This window comes from Pleurodeles waltl, chromosome 2_2 (genome assembly GCF_031143425.1).
Source record: "Pleurodeles waltl isolate 20211129_DDA chromosome 2_2, aPleWal1.hap1.20221129, whole genome shotgun sequence".
NCBI classification, from domain to species: domain Eukaryota; kingdom Metazoa; phylum Chordata; class Amphibia; order Caudata; family Salamandridae; genus Pleurodeles; species Pleurodeles waltl.
In genome coordinates, this window is record NC_090439.1 from 1,138,463,237 (window position 1) to 1,138,482,967 (window position 19,731).

Sequence of the window (19,731 nt, forward strand, 5' to 3'; positions counted from 1 at the left end):
ACAGTTCTAATAGTGCCGGTCTACTTCACAGATTCACACATTTGAAACATTCCCCATCATCAGGCTGCAGTTTTTAATAAACGAATTTGCGAAAAGTAAAGAGAAAGTTACTCACCTTTGGTAATGATCTTTCTCCTAGTAGTCTACCTGCAGAATCCTCACCTTTTGAATATCACACCCGGTGTCAGACTCGATCTGAAAACATTTACAGCGCTCCTCTTTTGGTAGGTGGCTTTATCTTTGTCCAAGAAGCGGAGAAGGAATGACAAATACCACCACACCAATGCACCAATGTCACTTCCTCGTCCATAATTTTGGGTCTTTAGATGCAGAAATAAGAGCATCCTCAGATCTGCAACAAGCTATCTTGGAATCTTAATAATACCAGTGGTTTGTGGCTACCCTTCAGAATGGGAGTTAAGTAGGACTGGTGATGAATATCCAGGTAGAGTATCCTTCACTAAGACTGTTATGGAACACACAAAACGTTTTATTTCGAAGTGCAGTATTTACCATAAAGATCCTTACAGAAGATAAGTAACTTTTTCTTCTGATGGCTACTTCTACTGCAGACTTCTGACTTTGAGTAGATATCATGGCGTACCATCTCCCAGGTTGTGTATATTAAGGAGCGGTCAGATAAAGAAAGAACTGTAGCACTGATGAGCAACATGCCATTCCTTTTCACTTCTGAGTCTAAGAAATCGTGCTTTGATAAAACTGTGTGAAGGGAAGTCCATGTCGCTCTGCAACATCCCTCAGCCAAAGCAACAGCCTTGGTAAGTGCTAAAGTTGAAGATTTCGCTCTCTGGAATGAGCATGTATTCCTTCTGCTAGTTCTTATTTTGTATGAGAGTTCGTTCTCTGCAGGAGTGCAACATATCTTAATGCTCAAGACAATTCAAAGGAATAAAGTCCTCTTCTGGAGGACTGGTTTCTTGGGCTGTGGTTGCCTGCATACTCAACAAAGGGCTGGTTGTCAAACCTAATTTCCCTTCTCTGCCAAGTGGAATCAGCTGAGAAAGCCTCTCCTCCTCTTTGATAGAGTGGGCAGAAGGTGTGAAGCGCAACTCAATGACCAGATGAAAAGGAGTCACCACCAATGGAAGTAAGAACATATTACTTACCTTCAGTAACACCTTATGTGGTTAGCGCTCTATCTAGTCGCAGATTCCTTAGCATAGAATAATACCCAGAAGTTCGACTGATCAAGATGACTTTCAAGCAGTACACCTGCGCGCTGATAGATGGCATTGTTCACCTCTGTGTGGCAAAGGCATCACCCGCATCAGAAGTAGCCTGTGAGCAACTTATATAGGTGCCACCTCGGCACACTGACGTCACTTACTTTCCAAACTTTGCACACCAGGAGCACAGACCCACAATGAGCACTGACCACTGGTGTGACACACTAAGGCCCGCAAGAAGATGTTCCCTATACCGTAATCAATGCACAGAATTGGGAGGATGGGTGGGTCATTAACGATTCTGCAGCAAGATAAGAGTGTCTACCAGATGAACAAATTACATACCTTCGGTACTGCATTATCTTGTAGAGGTTCTATCTAGCTGCAGATTCCTAACCATTAGAATTTCCAGGCATCAGCTTGGAATCTGGACCTTTTTCTGAGCAATACCCCTGCACATGCCGTCAGTCAGGTGGTGTAATTCAAATCCGTGTGGCATCGTTGGAGCCATCTGTGATGTCACATTCACCTATAAAGGCACCACCCAGGTGCGGGTATGTCATTTAGTCTTCTACAAATGTCTACGCCAGAAGCGCAGAGCCATGGAAAGAACTGACAGTTATGTCAGTACCAAAAACGAGACACTGAAAGGGACAATCCTTAACACTAGTAAATGAGTCCGCAGAGCGGGGAAGACATGGGTACGGGGTAAGGAATCTCAAGCTATATAGAGTCTTTACCAGATAATTCGTAACTGAAGTTAAGTAACTTGTTCATCTGTCAGAGATTTCTAGCTGCAGATTCTTTACCCAAGCCATAACCTCCTGGCGATGGGCTGCGGACAAATTCACTTCAAGCAAAAAAAAAAAGTCCAGCAGGACTGAACGGGAAAAGTGACCATCTCTGTGGACCTGATTGTCCAGGCAGTAGAGTTTGGCAAACATGTGCAGAGATGCCCATGTTGATGCCTGACAGATGTCCAGGACTGGTATTCCACTTGGTAGCACAGTTGTAGCAGGTTTGCCCTTGGTTGAATGAGCTCTCAAGCACTCAGAAGGTTACTTTGTGGCCAGAATGCAGCAGATTTTAATGAAGAGAACAACCCAGCGTGAAATGGTTCCTTTCTGCACTGCTCGACCCTACTTTCCTCTTATGTACCCCACAAAGAGTTGGTCATCCACCCAGAACTCAAGGTAGTCAAGGTAGAACGAAAATGCTCTTTTTGGGTCCAGTCATTGGAGTCACTCCTCTTCCTTCGAGGGATGCAGGTGAGCAAAGAAGGTGGGCAGGGTGATATTCTGATCCATGTGAAATGGGTCAACACCTTACGGAGAAAAGAGGCATCAGTGCAAAGCACTACTTTGTCCTAAAACATGGTGAGATATGGAGGTTTGGATGAGAGAGCCTGCATCTCACTCACCATCCTGTCAGATGTTATCGCCACCAAGAACGCTGTATTGATGGTGAGAAGCCGGAGGGGGCAGTTGTGCAGTGACGCAAAGGGAGCACAAATGGGATAGGTGGGAACCAGATTTAAGTCCCACTGAGGCATGATAAAGGGTGAAGAAGGGAACGTATGTAGAGATATATTCTAGTTGCAGATTCTTACCTTAGAAATTTGTGGCTTAAACCCTCCTCTAAACTGAGGTTTACGAAATGAACCCCGAAAAGGTGTTGTATAAAGGGCTCCCTTGGCCTTTGCTCTCAGAGTCCTTTTTTAATTTGTCAATGGTTGTATACACCTCTGGTTAAAAGAGTTGCTTTTTTAAAAGGCATGTTAAGGACCGCTTGTAGTATTTCAGGCTTAAAGGCTGAGGACCTCAACCAAGCAGGTCTCCTAACTGTGACGCTAGTGTTTATTCGTCTACCTGCTGTATCAGCCGCATCTAGTCCTGATCGGATCTGATTATTAGCAATGGTTTGTCCTTCTTCCACTGCTTGTTGTGCTCTTTTCTGATGTTCCTTTGGGAGGTATTGCAGCAACTCCTGCATCTCGTCCCAATGTGCCCCGTCATACCTGGCTAGAAGAGCTAGAGAGTAATCAATTTGCCACTGATTTGCTGCCTGAGTTGCTACTCTTTTGCCTGCTGCATCGAATTTGCGGCTTTCTTTATCAGGGGGAGGAGCATCCCCTGTGGACTGCTTATTTGCCCTTTTCTGGTTGCACGGACTACGGTCGGCAATCTCCAACCGCATTGATCTCGTAAGGTCTTCTTTGATCGAAAAGAAATGTATTCAGCATCAACACCCAATTTCTCACTAAAGAAATGCAAGGACGTACAGCTATGGAACAGCATTAATGCTTCAGTCTCCCAGGAGAAGTAGAACAAAGCTAGACAGAGAAGAATAAGTAATGTCCAATGATTAAGGCCAGGAGAAACAAGAGATTCGCTGTAAATATGCTCTTGTGCAAAGCGATGATCCATGTACAAAAACTCCCATGGAGTTATAATTCTAAGCTTCTTTATAAGGGATATGAAAGTACCACAAGTGCACCTAGTAATGCCTACAAGGCATACAGAAGATGCTCTACACAGAACAGAGAACATACCATACAGGTAACTATATCACTTGGGCAAGAAGCCCGTCTTCAGAGAAAAAGAAAAAACCCTTTTTCATCAGGTGTTAAACCCACTTAGGGCAACAACGAATATACCTCCCAGAGAGCAGCAATGAAAAGCTGTTATTGACAGGCCTTAAGAAAAAACAGTAATACCTGCACAACGTAGGAACACCGCACCAGGTATCACCAGAGGGCGGAATGGCTCGGATGTAAAAAAAAAAAAAAAAAAAAAAAAAGGGGGGGAGAGGGGTATACAGGAACAGACATACTGAATCTTTTTCACCTCCACTGATCATAAAGCGTTACAATGTAGAATCGTCATGTGTGCCAAATAAGCGGGCACCATCAAAAGCAGGTCCTCCAGGGTGGCCTGGACAGCCTCTGAGAAGCCAGAGTGTCATAGCCAGGCATGACAGTGCATTACTACTTAATGAGCCATGGCTCAACTTACTGAGTCCGTGGTATTCATACCATATTTTATCGGAAATTTAGCTGCCTCTCCTCTTGAAGCAAAGGCAGCAGGCATGCTACCAAATTCCACAACACGTGGAGAAAGCGCCCAGTATTTATTAACCACAAGGCTGGGCTGGCTGAGAAGAAAATGTTTCTTCCACAAGTTTTCGGCCATCTGGACTTCCTGTCTGGAGGAACATGAGGGAGGACGTTGGGGTCAGAAGAGGCCATAGTGGCCTGTATCACAAAACTTCTCAGAGTTGGTTGCCTGGGTCCGGGGGACAGGCCGGTGTCTATGTGCTACTGACCTGTCCACAGGGGCCCCCGTAGCGGGGCTTAGTCCAGGTCCCTAATAAAAGGTCACACAGTGCTTCACAACAGGGGAGCACAGGCTCTCCTTCTGATTGGCCCTGGTGAAGCACTTTTATCAAGGGGTCAGTAGTCACCTCCACAGATAGGAGCTGCAAGTCTAGGACCACAGCTGCTCTCTTCAGCACCTCAGTGAAGGAGGACCTCTCCTCTGTAGCAATGCTGGGGGGAAAAGAGGCCTGAGGCCAGCGGGGACTCAAGGCCACTAGCCTCACCCAGAGGAAACTGGACAGTCTCGTCCACGGGGGTCCTAAACACCAGCTCCTGTTTCACCTCCAAAATCCTGTTCTTCCTTATGAAAACAGCAAGGGACTGTTTAGGAGAAGGAGGAGGCAAACTGTCCAAGCCAGACAGCACCAATGTTGCCACACTCGACACAGTCAAGGGTCAATGCGTCGTCTCGGCGTCGGAGAGGGTGACTGGCTCAGCATCGATTGGTGCCGTCGAAGTCGCTGTCAGCTTCGGCTGATCGAACTAAGGCGTTGCAGGTGGGAACCCCAAGGGGTTCTGCATCGGCAGGGACTGAATTTCGGATCCAGAGGGCCAAAGGGATGCCGAGGGTGAATCTGTGGCACAGATTTAGGTAAGACACCTCCCACCTCCTTGGCGCTCAAAAGCACACCAAAAGGAGGTATGGGCCCAAAGATAGCATAGAGGGAATTATAGTAATCACAAATATGTGCCAGAGTCACCCCGGCTCCAGGAAATGCAGGGAAGGGTGGGGTGGACTCTTGCACTGACTCCTCAGCCAAAGGCTGGAAGAGGGCGTCGGACACACAGGACTTACACAATGATGTCTGGGGGTTCTGCAACTTTGACAGCTTGTGTTTGGTTGTGATTTCCTTCAATACCGACAGATGCTCGGGAAATGGGATGCAGTCTTCCCCCAGGATGTGCTGCCAGGATCTTCGTGTGCCATTTGCACAACGTCTTTGGGCGAAGGTGATGACAGGAGCCGCAATACACTGAGTATTTTTGTCATGTGTGTGAGTACTGATCCACTACAGTGATATTGCATGAGCTTTGCATGTCTCCTAGATAAGCCTTAGCTGCTCAGCTACAGCTACCCCTAGAGCCTGGCTTCTAGACACTGCCTACATTTCACTAATAAGGGATAACTGGACCTCGTATAAGGTGCAAGTACCATAGGTACCCACTACAAACCAGAGCCTCCTACAGTCCTGCACAAAAGGATTGGGTAAAATACAGGGGATCATCTCTAGGATGCCCTCTGGGTGAATTTTTTAATAAATCCCATACTGGCATCAGTGTGGGTTTATTGTGCTGATAGGTTTGATACCAAAATCCCAGTACTCAGTGAAGCCATTATGGAGCTGTGGAGTTCGATTTGACAAGCTCCCAGACCATATACTCAAAATGGCTACACTGCACTTACAATGTCTAAGAATGGACTTAGACACTGTAGGGGCATATTGCTCATGCAGCTATGCCCTGACCTGTGGTATAATGCACCCTGCCTTAGGGCTGTAAGGCCTACTAGAGGGGTGACGTACGTATGCCACAGGCAGTGGTCTGTGGGCATGGTATCTTGAAAGGGGTGCCATGCCTTTTACTCCCCACCAGCACACACAAGCTGCAAGGGCAGTGTGCATGTGCATGTTGAGGGGTCTCAAAGGGTAGTATAATACATGCTGCAGCACATGGGGACCTTTCCTGGCCACAGGGTTTTTGGTACCATGGGCATATTTTACAAGGGTGTGCCAATTGTGTAAACAAAGGTGAAGATTTTGGTAAAGAACATTGGTGCGGGTGCCTGGTTAGCACCATCCCAGCACACTCTCAATCAAAATTTGGCATCAATATCAGGCAACAAGCGTGTGTGTGTGGCGGGGGGCATGGGGAGAACAACCATGCCAACAAGGGCACTTTCCCTCACCCCCACCCCACCCCAAAAAAAAGAAAAAGAAAGCGGATGAGACTAACATTTCCCAAGAGAGTCTTCATTGTCTAAGTTGAAGAACCTGGAAAGTCCATCTGCACTGGCACGGGCAGTCTCAAGTCTGTGTATCACTGAAAAGTCCATTCCCTGTAGGTATATGGACCTACCTCAAACATTTAGGGTTCTCACCTTTCAATCGCATGAGCCATCTGAGAGGTCTGTGGTCAGTTTGAACAGTTAAGTGAGTTCAAAACAAGTATATTCTCAGCTTTTTCAGTGACCAAACCACAGCAAAGGCCTCCCGCTCAATGGCTCCAACGCTGCTCCCTGGGGAGTAATTTCCTGCTAAGGAATGCAACAGGCTAGTCGAGGGCATCATCACTGGTTTGGGACAGGACTGCTCCTATCCCATGTTCAGAGGCACCTGTCTGCACAATGAACTGCCTAGAATAATCTGGAGCTTTGAGAACTAGTGCTGAGCACTTTGCTTTCCTCAGGGTGTCAAAGGCCTTTTGAAAGTCAAGAGTCAAGTTTACCTTTTTAGGCATCTTCTTTGATGACAATTCTGTGAGGGGGGTCACAATGGATCCATACACCCCTTTACAAACCTCCTATAGTAACCAGTCAAGCCGAATTATGCCCTAACTTGAGTCTGGGTTTTTGGAGCTGCCCAGTCCAGAACTGCCTGGATCTTGGGCTGTAAGGGTTGCAATTGGCCTCCACCTACAAGGTGGCCCAAGTATACAACTGTGCCCTGCCCTATTTGGCATTCTGATGCTTTAATAGTGAGGGCTTCAGATTGCAGGGCCTGCAAAACCCTTCCCAGGTGGATCAGGTGATCCTGCCGGGTGGAGCTAAAGACAGCCATATAATCTAGATGTGCTGCACTAAAGGACTCCAAACCAGCAAGGACTTGATTCACCAACCTTTGGAAGGTGGAAGGGACATTCTTTAAGCCAAAGGGCATCACAGTAAACTGGTAGTGCTCATCAGGTGTAGAGAATGCTGTATTTTCCTTTTCTCCAGATGCCATCCTCATTTCCCAGTAGCCTGCAGTTAAGTCAAAGGTACTTAGATATTTGGCTGCACCTAAGTTGTCAATCAATTCATCTGCCCTGGGTATAGGGTGTGCATCTGTCTTGGTGACATAGCTGAGACCTCTATATACACAGAACCTAATTTCTCTCTTTCCATCCTTCGTAAGAGGTTTGGGGAACTAAGACCATTGGGCTAGGCCAGGGACTGTTAGAGTGCTCAGTAACCCCTAATTCCAGTATCTTGTGGACTTCCACTTTGATGCTTTCCTTGACTTGGTCAGGCTGTCTGTATATTTTTGTTTTGACAGGTAAACTGTCTCCTGTCTCCACATCGTGGGTACACAGGTGAGTCTGTCCAGGGATCAAGGTGAAGAAACAGTTTTAGGTCTTGCCTGCAGTCAGCTTGCTGTTGGGCAGTGTGGGTGTCTGAAAAGACAACTTCATCAACTGACCTATCTTTAGGGCCACGTGAGAGGAGGTCAGCGAGAGGTTCACTCTCTGCTTCCTGCTCCTCATCAGTAACCAACAGCATGGTTATATCTGCCCTGTCACTATAGAGCTTTAGGCGGTTAACATGGATCACCCTCTTTGATGTCCTGCTAGTGTCCAGGCCCACCAAGTAGGTGACCTCACTCTTTATCTCCAGGATAGGGTAAGGGCCACTCCATCTGTCCTGAAGTGCCCTGGGAGCCAAAGGCTCCAGAACCCATACTTTAGTCCCTTGATTGAATTGTACTAGTGCAGCCTTTTGGTCATACCACAACTTCTGGGGCTGCTGGTTGGCCTCAAGGTTTTTGGATGCCTTTTCCATGTATTCAGTCATCCTTGAGCCGAGGCCAAGCACATATTCCACCACATCATGTTTAGCCTCATGGAGAGGTCTCTCCCAGCCTTCTTTTACAAGTGCTAGTGGTCCACTTACAGGGTGGCTAAACAGAAGGTCAAAGGGGGAAAACCCTATTCCCTTTTGAGGCACCTCTCTGTAAGCGAAGAACAGGCATGGCAGAAGAACATCCCATCTCCTTTTGAATTTTTCTGAGAGCCCCATGATCATGCCCTGCAATGTCTTGCTGAATCTCTCAACAAGTCCACTGGTTTCTGGATGGTATGGTGTGGTGAATGTATAAGTCACCCCACACTCATTCCACATGTGTTAGGTAAGCTGACATGAAGTTTGTACCTCTATCAGAAACCACCTCCTTAAGAAACACCACTCGGGTGAAAATGCCAATCAGGGCCTTGGCTACTGCAGGATCTGTAGTAGACCTAAGGGGCATTTCTTTAGGGTATCTGGTACCATGATCCACTACTACCAGTATGTATTGATTCCCTGAAGCTGTGGGTGGCTCGAGGGGACCCACAATGTCCACACCAACCCTTTCAAAGGGAACCCCCACTACAGGAAGTGGAATGAGGGGGGCCTTGGGGTGGCTACCTGCCTTACCACTCACTTGGCCGGAGAGACAGGAGCTACACAATTCCTTCACCTTCTGGGACATACTGGGCCAACAGAAGTGGTTGACAAGCCTACTCCATGTTTTTGTTTGTCCTCGATGCCCAGCTAGGGCAATATCATGGGCCAAAGTTAGGATAAACTCTCTTAACTGCTGAGGCACTACCACTCTTCTGGTTGCACAAGGTTTGGGGTCTCTGGCTTCAGTGTAAATGAGTCCATCTTCCCACTAGACCCTGTGGGAGTCACTGACATATCTCTTTTCTTGTGCAGCTGCTTACTGCCCCAGGCTTTCAAGAGAAGACAAGTCTTTTGTCCCTGGCACAGCTGTTCCCTTGAGTGAACCCCTGGGCCCAAGAGCTCTACCTGGTAAGGCTTCAGCTCCATGGACTGAGTTCCCTCAGGGGTTAAGACATCTTCCTGGGAAGAGAGGTCGTTTCTTTTGCTGTACAGAGGCTGGTCCCCCAGTCCTTTTTCCCATTATTCCAGGCTCCAACACTTCTTGTTCACCCTGTGCTCTGGTTTTCACACACACCAGTTCAGCGATTCTCAGCATGGCTACATGGGTTTTGAGCTCTACCTCTGCCCAAGCTGAGGACTCCAGATCATTCCACTAGGATTGCAGAACAGACCACTAACTGTATCAGGCCAGTAGCCCCTCCCCATTCTAAAGTCACCATAGTCATGGGATGGACTTTAGTTACATTGTCAGCATTGGTGACTGTATAAGTTTGTCCAGACAAATATTGTCCTGGGGAAAACAGTTTTCCGTCACTGTGGTGACACTGGCACCTGTATCCCTCAGGGCTTCTACTTTTGTCCCATTTATCATGTCTGTATTTTTGCATGTTAGGTGGGCAGACAGCAAGTGTAGCAACATTCACCCCCTCAGAGACTAGAGTAGCTTCAGTGTGGATCCTTAGTTGCTCTGGGGGCACTGCTAATCCCACCTGGAGACTGGCTATAACAGTACTAACTGAAGTGTGGGTTTATTGTGCTGAGAAGTTTGATACGAAACTCCCCAGTATTCAGTGAAGCCATAATGGAACTGTGGAGATTGTTTTGAGAAGCTTCCAGACTATATACTCAATATGGCTACACTGCACTTACAATGTCTAAGAATGGACTTAGACACTGTAGGGGCATATTGCTCCCTGCCTTAGGGCTATAAGGCCTGCTAGAGGGGTGACTTACATATGCCACAGACAGTGGTTTGTGGGCATGGCACTCTGAGAGGTATGCCATGTAGACTTTGCTTTTTCTCCCCATCAGCACTCACAAGCTGCAAAGGTAGTGTACATGTGCTTGGTGAGAGGTCCCCCAGGGTGGCATAATAAATGCTGCAGCACTTTGGGACCTTCCCTGGCCACAGGACCCTTGGTACCATGGGAACCTTTTACAAGGGGCTTATCTGAGTGCCAGGTGTGTGCCAGTTGTGTAAACAAAGGTACAGATTTGGGGAAAGAACACTGGTGATAGGGCCTGGTTAGCAGGATCGCAGCACACTCTCAATCAAAAGTTGGCATCAATATCAGGCAAAAAGTGGGGGGAGGGGTAACCATGCCAACAAGGGCACTTTCCTACAGAAACACTGTTCCTTCAACAAAAAATTGTTGAGATAGGCCAAAAACAGCTGAGGTAAAGGAACTGACGTCAGCACATCGGAAGAAGGATTATATGGACTCAGTCAACGTCACATCAGTGGACGATGTCGCTAAGGAGTCACATAATGCCCTCTTCCAACGTGCAGTGGTACTACTCTGAAAATAATTTTGGATCCAGTCTGGCACCTGGAGAGAATTCTAAGGTAATGAATCTACAGCTAGATGTCTCTGTCAGAAAAAGGTTTAGGCCTGGCAAAAGTTTTTTTTTGCCGGTCTAAATGGCAGTTTAAAACTGCACTACAGGCTACAGTAGCAGATCTGATAAATGTTTTAGAAGGCTACTTCAGTGGATGGCACAATGAGTGCTGCTGCCCACTAGGAGTATTTAATTTACAGGCGCTGGATGTCCATGGTATCATATACTACTGACTTACAAGTAAATTAAATGTACCAATCAGGTGTGAACCAACTGTACCATATTTTAGGTAGAGGGCACAATCACTTTAGCACTGGTTAGCAGTGGTAAAGTGTGAAGAGTCCTAAATGCCAATAAAAATGGGTTCTGCAAAGGAAGGAGGGCAAAAGGTTTGGGGTGACCTTTCAGAGAGGGCCACTTCCAACCATATCTGATTCAATCAGCATACACAAATTGTGCACCACTTTCACTCGTTTACAGGGTGATCCTAGTGACTTTGGCCAGAGAGCACCATCCCACTTGCTAACCTAATCTGAGTAAGTAACACTACTGTAGTGGGTGGATTAAGATTTAAAAATGTTTCTCCTAAATGTGTGTCTCTCTCGTGAGTATTACGGAAGGTTGGAATAGTGTCTGTTATACACATAGAGATATGTGTACACGATATTACACACGCATGCAAGAGGTTGTACATATTTAGGGCTAAAACTAAAATATCCAATCTCTATGATAGCGTTCTATCTGTAGTGGACGACTTCATCTATTTAAAGCCCAATTTTAATTGGACGGTCTTACAATAGGCCAACTTCACATTAATAAAACCCATTTGTCAGAAGTTATTAATCAGGTCCACAAAAACATACACACACAGTCCCTCTACTTTTAGCACTCACTGTACAACCTCTGTGGGATTAACCAGAGGATGCACTGCATCTTATGGTAATACAAGTTGAGACACAACAAGTCTGGTGGTTCAAAAGCCTTGAATGTATCATGAATCTGCCTATTAGTAAATGTTAGCAACAGCATGCACAGTTACTGAGCTTGATGTCATACCTCGCTAAGAAGGCTACTCCATCATGGTGAGTCTCGGAGCTCTTCATCAAATCCCAACCACCATTTCTCTCCACCTCCTCTGTCACTGCACTGCTTCCTCCATGAGTCAGCATGGCCTTCAGGGTTTCAACTGCAGAACTGTACAAAAATTGCTTTACCAAAAGGTGCATACTGGCACAATAACATTCACTGTAATTTTTAAACAATGTACTATTCAGCAAACTTGTACTTTGTAAATCATATGCAGAATTTCTTAACACAGCCTATGTACTCATTTATTTCTGGAACCTTTGAGTTTCTTGGCACTAGTTGTCCCCAGCTATTTGTGGCGTTGTAACAACTATGCCGCACTAAAGTATATCTACTGGTAGACCCCTATTCGTCTTTTGTTTCTCCTTGATATCTGAACCTTCTTTGCAAATTCCCAGTAGACTGGGGCTCAGTTGATTTTACATTAAACTGGTATATAGCTACTTGTTTAAGACTTTAAAGACTATTACCACAGTGGAGAAATAGGACTACAAACATATAATTTGTCCATTAAAAATAAGTTTACCTCCTAGTGTGATAAGGATACTATGGCATGTTGGATAGCTGGCCACCATTGTGGTCAGGATTACAAGCTGTAATCCTTAAGAACCTCTTCAGGCAGACCAGCAGAGTTTGCAGTTCTGAGACTCCTGAGCTGTGAAAGGTCTGGTTCACATGGTCAGTGGCAACCTTACAGCTTAATGTTTGTGTTTTGATTCACTTGATCATTTTTAGCACATACAAGTTCTACCCAAGGGCAAGAATCTGGTGATATATTTCTGACAGACCATGCATTTAAACCCAGGAGTTCCAATCCTCTACAATTCCTCACTTAAGTCATTTTCATGGTGGTAATGAATTCTGCCAGATATGTGAGCAAAATCACAGCTCCCTTCACCATGTTTTTCTCAAGATGAAGGATTTTTTTTTTTTTTGCAATTCTTTTTATTGCATAAAAACAACCAAAAACATTGCAGCAGCATATTAGACAATATAAGAATGTGATTTCGCCACGCTACTTCCCTCGGAGTACTCCCTGAGGCCCATTCCCTCCCTCCCCACTCCGGCAAAGTCTAAGCATAGCTTGAACATATGGTTATATCTGGCTGCAGCCCTCTGCTCCTACGGAGCTGGGCCGAGAACACAAACCCCATCGGTGTGCATTCCGCTTTCCCCAGATTCCAGACCATTTCATTGGGCATCCTCTGCTCACGTAGACCACTTGTTACGCCATCATGCACCAGTCCAGATCTAGTTTCTAGTCCGCCAGTGCCATACGCGGGCAATGTTAAGTTTCGCTATTATCAAGCCCAGATCCAGGCGAGTGAGATCCGTTTCACCCCAGACGTTCAACAGGCAACACTTAGGGAAAAGCTTACCGGCCTTCCCGCACACAGTATATAGGCATGAGATTACTGATTCACAATAGCTCTGTATGACTGGCAGTTCCATAACATGAGATAAAAGGTCCCTCCCTGTCCACAATTTCGAGTGCGAAGGTGGATTCTCACTCTGTCCATCTTTGCCAAGGTCATGTAGGCGTGGTAACTTCTGTGGAGGATTTTCACCAGAACTAAGCTGAATCTAGAGAGCACAGCCACCTCCCTAGGGGAAGCGAGAGCCTCCTGCCACTCCCCATCATCCAAGTCGCCCAGGTTGCGCACCCACTGGCCCCTCAAATTCCCAAAAACATCAGGGGAGTTATTAATGAGTTTCTGGTATATAAGAGAGATGGCCTTCTTGGGCATATATTCGGTTAGTAATCGCTCTTCAAGCAGGGAGGACTCTGTGAGGTCCACCCCTTTCGGGAGTGCCGTGCCCAATGTGTGTCGGATTTGTAGGTACCGGAATGCTTCTGTGGGTGCCAGCTGGTATTCTGCCTGAAGATCTGAGAAAGAAAGGATTGTGCCATTCCTCCACAGGTCTCGCACCTTCGCTATTCCGATAGTGTCCCAGTTGTGAAAGCCCAGGTGTGTGCCCAAAGTGCCCAAGCTTGCAGTGTCCCACATCGGGGTTGTAGGAAAATGGCTCCCTGCTGCAGTTACCCCCCACTTTTTGCCTGATATTGATGCTGACTTGCATGAGAAGTGTGCTGGGACACTGCTAATCAGGCCCCAGCACCAGTGTTCTTTTACTAAAAATGTACCATTGTTTCCACAATTGGCACACAAAAAAATCCCTTGTCAAAGGTACCAGTGGTACCAAGTGCCCTGTGAAGGTCTCTAGGGGCTGCAGCATGTGTTGTGCCACCCTTAGGGACCCCTCACCTAACGCATGCACACTGCAATTGAAGCTGTGTGTGTTGGTGGGGAGAAAAAGGCAAAGTCGACATGGCATCCCCTCAGGCTGCCATGCACACAAAATATTGCCTGGGGCATAGGTAAGTCACCCCTCCAGCATGCCTTACAGCCCTAAGGCAGAGTGCACTATACCACAGGTGAGGGCATAGCTGCTTGAGCAATATACCCCTACAGTGTCTAAGTCTATTCTTAGACATTGTAAGTACAGTGTGGCTATATTAAGTGTATGGTCTGGGAGTTTGTCAAAAACGAACTCCACAGCTCCATAATGGCTACACTGAGTACTGGGAAGTTTGGTATCAGAATAATAAACCCACACTGATGCCAGTGTTGGATTTATTAAAAAAAAAAAAAATGCACACAGAGCGCATTTTAGAGATGCCCCCTGTATTTACCCAAACCTTCAGTGCAGGACTGACTGGTCTGTGCAAGCCTGCTGCTGAGAGACGAGTTTCTCCCCCCCTGCCGGAACTGTAACACCTAGCAGTGAGTATCAAAGGCTCAGGCTTTGTGTTACAATGCCCCAGGGCACTCCGGCTAATGGAGACGCCCGCCCCCAGGACATAGCCCCCACTTTTGGCAGCAAGTCCAGGGAAGATAATGAGAAAAACAAGGAGGAGCCCCTAAGGTGTCCTGAGCTGAGGTGACCCCTGCCTTTAGAAATACTCCATCTTGATTTTGGAGGATTCCCCCAATAGGAATAGGGATGTGCCCCCCTCCCCTCAGGGAGGAGGCACAAGGAGGGTGTAGCCACCCTCAAGGAGAGTAGCCATTGGCTACTGCCCCCCAGACCTAAACACACTCCTAAATTGAGTATTTAGGGACACCCTAGAACCCAGGAAATCAGATTCCTGCAACCTGAACCAAAGAAGGAGGACTGCTGACCTAAAAGCCTGCAAAGATGACGGATGACGACAACTGCTCTGGTCCCAGCCCTACCGGCCTGTCTCCAGAGTCGAAAACCTGCAACCAGTGACGCATCCAACAGGGACCAGCGACCTCTGAAGCCTCAGAGGACTGCCCTGATCCCCAGGACCAAGAAACTCCTGTGAACAGCGGCTCTGCTCAACAACATCTACATCTTTGCAACAAAGAAGCAACTTTCAAAGAACTCAATCTTCCCGCTGGAAGCGTGAGACTTCACACTCTGCACCCGACACCCCCGGCTCGAGATCCAGAGAACAAACACCACAGGGAGGACTCCCCGGTGACTGTGACCCCGTGAGTAGCCCGAGACGACCCCCCTGGAGCCCCACAGCGACGCCGGCAGAGAGAATCCAGAGGCTCCCTCTGACCGCCACTGCCTGTAACACGGTACCTGGACCAAGCACTGCACCCGCAGTCCCCAGGACCTGAAGGAACCGAACCTCAGTGCAAGAGTGACCCCCAGGCGACCCTCTGCCTAGCCCAGGTAGTGGCTACCCGAGAAGCCCCCCGTACCTGCCTGCACCGCTAGAGTGACCCCCGGCTCCCTGCATTGAAGCCTATTTAAAACCAGACGCCTGCTTTGCACACTGCACCCGGCCGCCCCTGTGCCGCTGAGGGTGTGTTTTGTGTGCCTACTTGTGTCCCCTCCAGTGCTCTACAAAACCCCCCTGGTCTGCCCCCCGAGGACACGGGTACTTACCTGCTGGCAGACTGGAACAGGAGCACCTCTGTTCTCCATAGGCGCCTATGTGTTTTGGGCACCTCTTTGACCTCTGCACCTGACCAGCCCTGAGCTGCTGGTGTGGTAACTCTGGGGTTGCCTTGAACCCCCAACGGTGAGCTGCCTATGCCCAGGAACTGAGACTTGTAAGTGTCTTACTTACCTCACAATCTAACCAATACTTACCTCCCCCAGGAACTGTTGATTTGTGCACTGTCTACTTTTAAAATAGCTTATTGCCATTTTAACAAAAACTGTGCATGATATTGCTTTAATTCAAAGCAATTAACGTACCTGTGTGGAGTACCTTGCATTTTATGTATTTACTTCAAATCTTGAAATTGTGGTTCTAAAAATAAATTAAGAAAGGATATTTTTTCTACATAAAAACCTATTGGCCTGGAGTAAGTCTTTGAGTGTGTGTTCCTCATTTATTGCCTGTGTGTGTACAACAAATGCTTAACACTACCCTCTGATAAGCCTACTGCTCAACCACACTACCACAAAATAGAGCATTAGAATTATCTAATTTTGCCACTATCTTACCTCTAAGGGGAACCCGTGGACTCTGTGTACACTATCTCTTACTTTGAGATAGTATATACAGAGCCAACTTCCTACAGAGGTGTCCTGTGTAATCGTGTTTTTCCAACCCAGTGAGTGAAGTGTTTTGTGCAGCTCCACCAGACTGCCCTCATGCTCCTGACCCCCGCCCTCGCTGCTGCTGCCGCGAGTTCGAGGCCCTCCACCACCTGCAGGCACCTGCCTGTGCCTTATCCCTGGTGTCTAGTGGTAGGCGTAAGTATCGTGTGTTAGTCTTGTTATCTTGCGTTTTCTGTTTTGCTCTGTTTGTCCCATTTTTCCTTTTGCCGCTCACCTAAATACTAACTTTAGGGGGGTGTTAGGGTCAGGGGGCAGTAGCCAATGGCTACTGTCTCTGAGGGTGGCTACACCCTCGTGACCACTTCCTCTGGGGAGGGGGGCACATCCCTATTTGTCCTAATCCTCCAAAGCAAGATGGAGGATTTCTCAAGGAGGGGGTCACTTCTGCTCTGGACACCTTAGGGGTGGTTCTGGCTGAGGGGGTGACTACTCCTTGTTATTCTAATTATCCCTCTGGACCTGCCGCCAAAAGTGGGGGCTTGTCCGGGGGGCGGGCATCTTCACTGGCTGGAGTGCCCTGGGGCACTGTAACACCAGGCCTGAGCCTTTGAGGCTCACCGTCAGGTGTTACAGTTCCTGCAGGGGGAGGTGTGAAGCACCTCCACCCAGGACAGGTTTTGTTTCTGACCACAGAGTGCACAAAGGCACTCACCCCATGTGATCAGAAACTCATCTGGAAGTGGCAGGCTGGCATAGACCGATCAGCTTTACACTAGCAGTTGGGCTAGCATACAGGGGGCATCTCTAAGATGACCTCTGTGTGCCTTTTAGGATAAATAACATACTGGCATCAGTGTGGGTTTATTGTGCTGAGAAGTTTGATATCAAACTTATCAGTGTTCAGTGTAGGCATTATGGTGCTGTGGAGTTTGTGATGACAACCTCCCAGACCATATACTCAGTATGGCTACCCTGCACTTACAATGTCTAAGACTGGATTTAGACACTGTAGGAACATATCGCTCATGCAGCTATGCCCTCTCCTGTGGTATAGTGCACCCTGCCTTAGGGCTGTAAGGCCCGCTAGAGGGGTGACTTACCTATGCCACAAGCAGTGGTTTAGGGACAGGGCATCCTTGCAGGAGAGAACCCCTGTGCACCACAACTCTTGCAGCTACCAAGGCTGGTTGTCTTCTGCTACAAGGGATCTTTAGATTCCGAGGAGCCCAGGAGCCCAGGCCATCAGCACTTCATCCTGCCAAGCACAGTTTCCACTCTGCTGCTCCAGCGACGTGGAACTCCTCTTCATGTGTGCTGATTGGGCCTTACTGCAACCTACTGTGCCTGCTGCCAGTTGGTTGCCTCTGAAGGCTGTGACTGCTTCTGCTGGCTCTCCCGACTGCTGAGGGTCAACCCAGACTTCCCTCTAAAGATTGAATCCCCTGGACCTTGCTGGTCCTCTTCATCCTTGTAACTCTTCTTTTGCTTCTTCTTGCATTTGCCAAGGCTTGTTGGTGGTTCTCCTAACCACTGACCATCTGCAATTCGATGACTTTCGTGGTACACCAATTGCACCACTCCAAGGACTCCTCTTCAGCTCCTGGACACCACAGCTGGTCTTCTTTTTCCCTTATCGACCTTGATCTTCAGTAGAGTGGGTAGTAGCTTCTGCCCCCTCTGTCCCCTTCTATTGCAGGTTTCTTTGACCCTGCCTACATTCACTAATAGGCGTTCCCTGGACCTGGTCTAGGGTGCCAACACCACAGGTGTCCCCCACACACCAGGCCAGCTTCCTGGTGGGATAAGACACTTGCAATTGCCTTACCACTCTGTCAGTAGTAACTTTCCAAGGTAAAGTGCACTACTAGTAGTTAGGACACACTGCACTTAGTGATTAGGGTCACTAGCCTCCTAGTTTGGGTAAGTTGGGGGTCTGGCATTGCCCTTTCTCAAAACTCTTAGATACTCTAGTTACCTAGAGTAGGTAGGCGCATTCACAATACTCTAGGTAGAATGTCTTCAGTGGAGAACACAGCTCAGGTCCCAGACTCTCACTATGAGAGCCACACTTTTCAGGAGTTGAGAGAGATGTGTGCTTCCAGGAAGCTGAAGACAGGAGAAATCTCAGCAAGAATCTGCTTCCGGGATTACTACTCCAAGCTGACCAGGAAAACTCAGGCAGCCAGGAAAAGGATGAAGTAGTGACAGACGCTTCAATCTCAGACATGGTAGACTAAGGCTACACTGAGGAGGGTCAGGAAGAAACTGGGGAACACCACAGCCCTGTTAGGAGCACTGCAGGTACTGAAAATGGGGGTCACTCAAGCAGGCCCAATTTTACTCCTAGAGGGTTGGTACAGAGGGTCTTTAGGAGCAGGGATAGGTCCTCCTCATCTGTCAACACCTGTGTCTCATCAGTATCTGATGGGACACGACACACTACTCTAATTCCGGGGGGGAAGGTGGAAGTCCCTAGATAGGGAATTACACAGAACGAAATTAGACCAGGCCAACCTGAAGCTGCTGGGTGGGTGTTTTTTTTGTGGGGGAGCCCCTAGATTGGGAATTCCACAGACTGAAATTAGACCAGGTCAAACTGAGGCTGCAGCAGTTATCCCTAGAAAGGGAGGCTCTGGCAGTGGAGAGGTTGAGACAGGTTTTGGGGCCAGCTCCCCATGGTGGTAGCAACAATAACGTTAGGGACACAAGGGTCCGGGAAGACTTTTATGCCTCTAGGAACCTGAGTAAGATAGTCCCACTTTACAAGGTGGGAGATGACAACAAGTGGTTCACTGCCTTGGAGTGGGCCTGTAAAGTACAAAGGATCCCTCAAAGACAGTGGGCAGCAATCCTGTGGCTCTCCTTCTCTGACAAAGGCAGAAACAAACCCCTCATTGTCAGAAAGGAAGATGATTACCAAGCTCCCCATAATGCACTTCTAGATGGGTTTGGGCTGACCACTGAATACAGGATCAAGTTCAAGGAGACTAAAAAGACGTCCTCCCAGAATTGGGTAGATATGTTGGATTGCTCTAGTAGAGCTCTGGGAGGCTGGTTGTATGCAAGCAAAGTAGATGACTATCAGGGCTTGCACAATCTACTTTTAAGAGAGCACATTTTTAATAATTGCATTTCTGATCAGCTGCATCAGTACCTGAAGGACTCTGATCTGAGCTCTCCTGAAGAATTGGGAAAGAAGGCAGACAAATGGGTCCACATCAGGGTGGGTAGTAAAGCTCCCAGAGGGGGTGACCCCAAGAAGAAGGATTCAGGTAAGAATCCGGACAAGAATGGGGACAAACAAAGAAAAAGAGTCTTCATCAGGCCCACAA

At 47.7% G+C, this 19,731-nt stretch overlaps 1 protein-coding gene across 1 annotated transcript in view; it reads right to left on the reverse strand.

The window, feature by feature from the left end:
* The window catches only part of MROH1 (maestro heat like repeat family member 1), a 1,237,492-nt gene that overhangs the window by 153,400 nt on the left and 1,064,361 nt on the right, over positions 1 to 19,731 (reverse strand). The window contains exon 35 of the mRNA XM_069221041.1: positions 11,819 to 11,956. Within this exon, the coding sequence (XP_069077142.1) occupies positions 11,819 to 11,956 (138 nt within the window). The remainder of the gene's footprint in view (positions 1 to 11,818; positions 11,957 to 19,731) is intronic.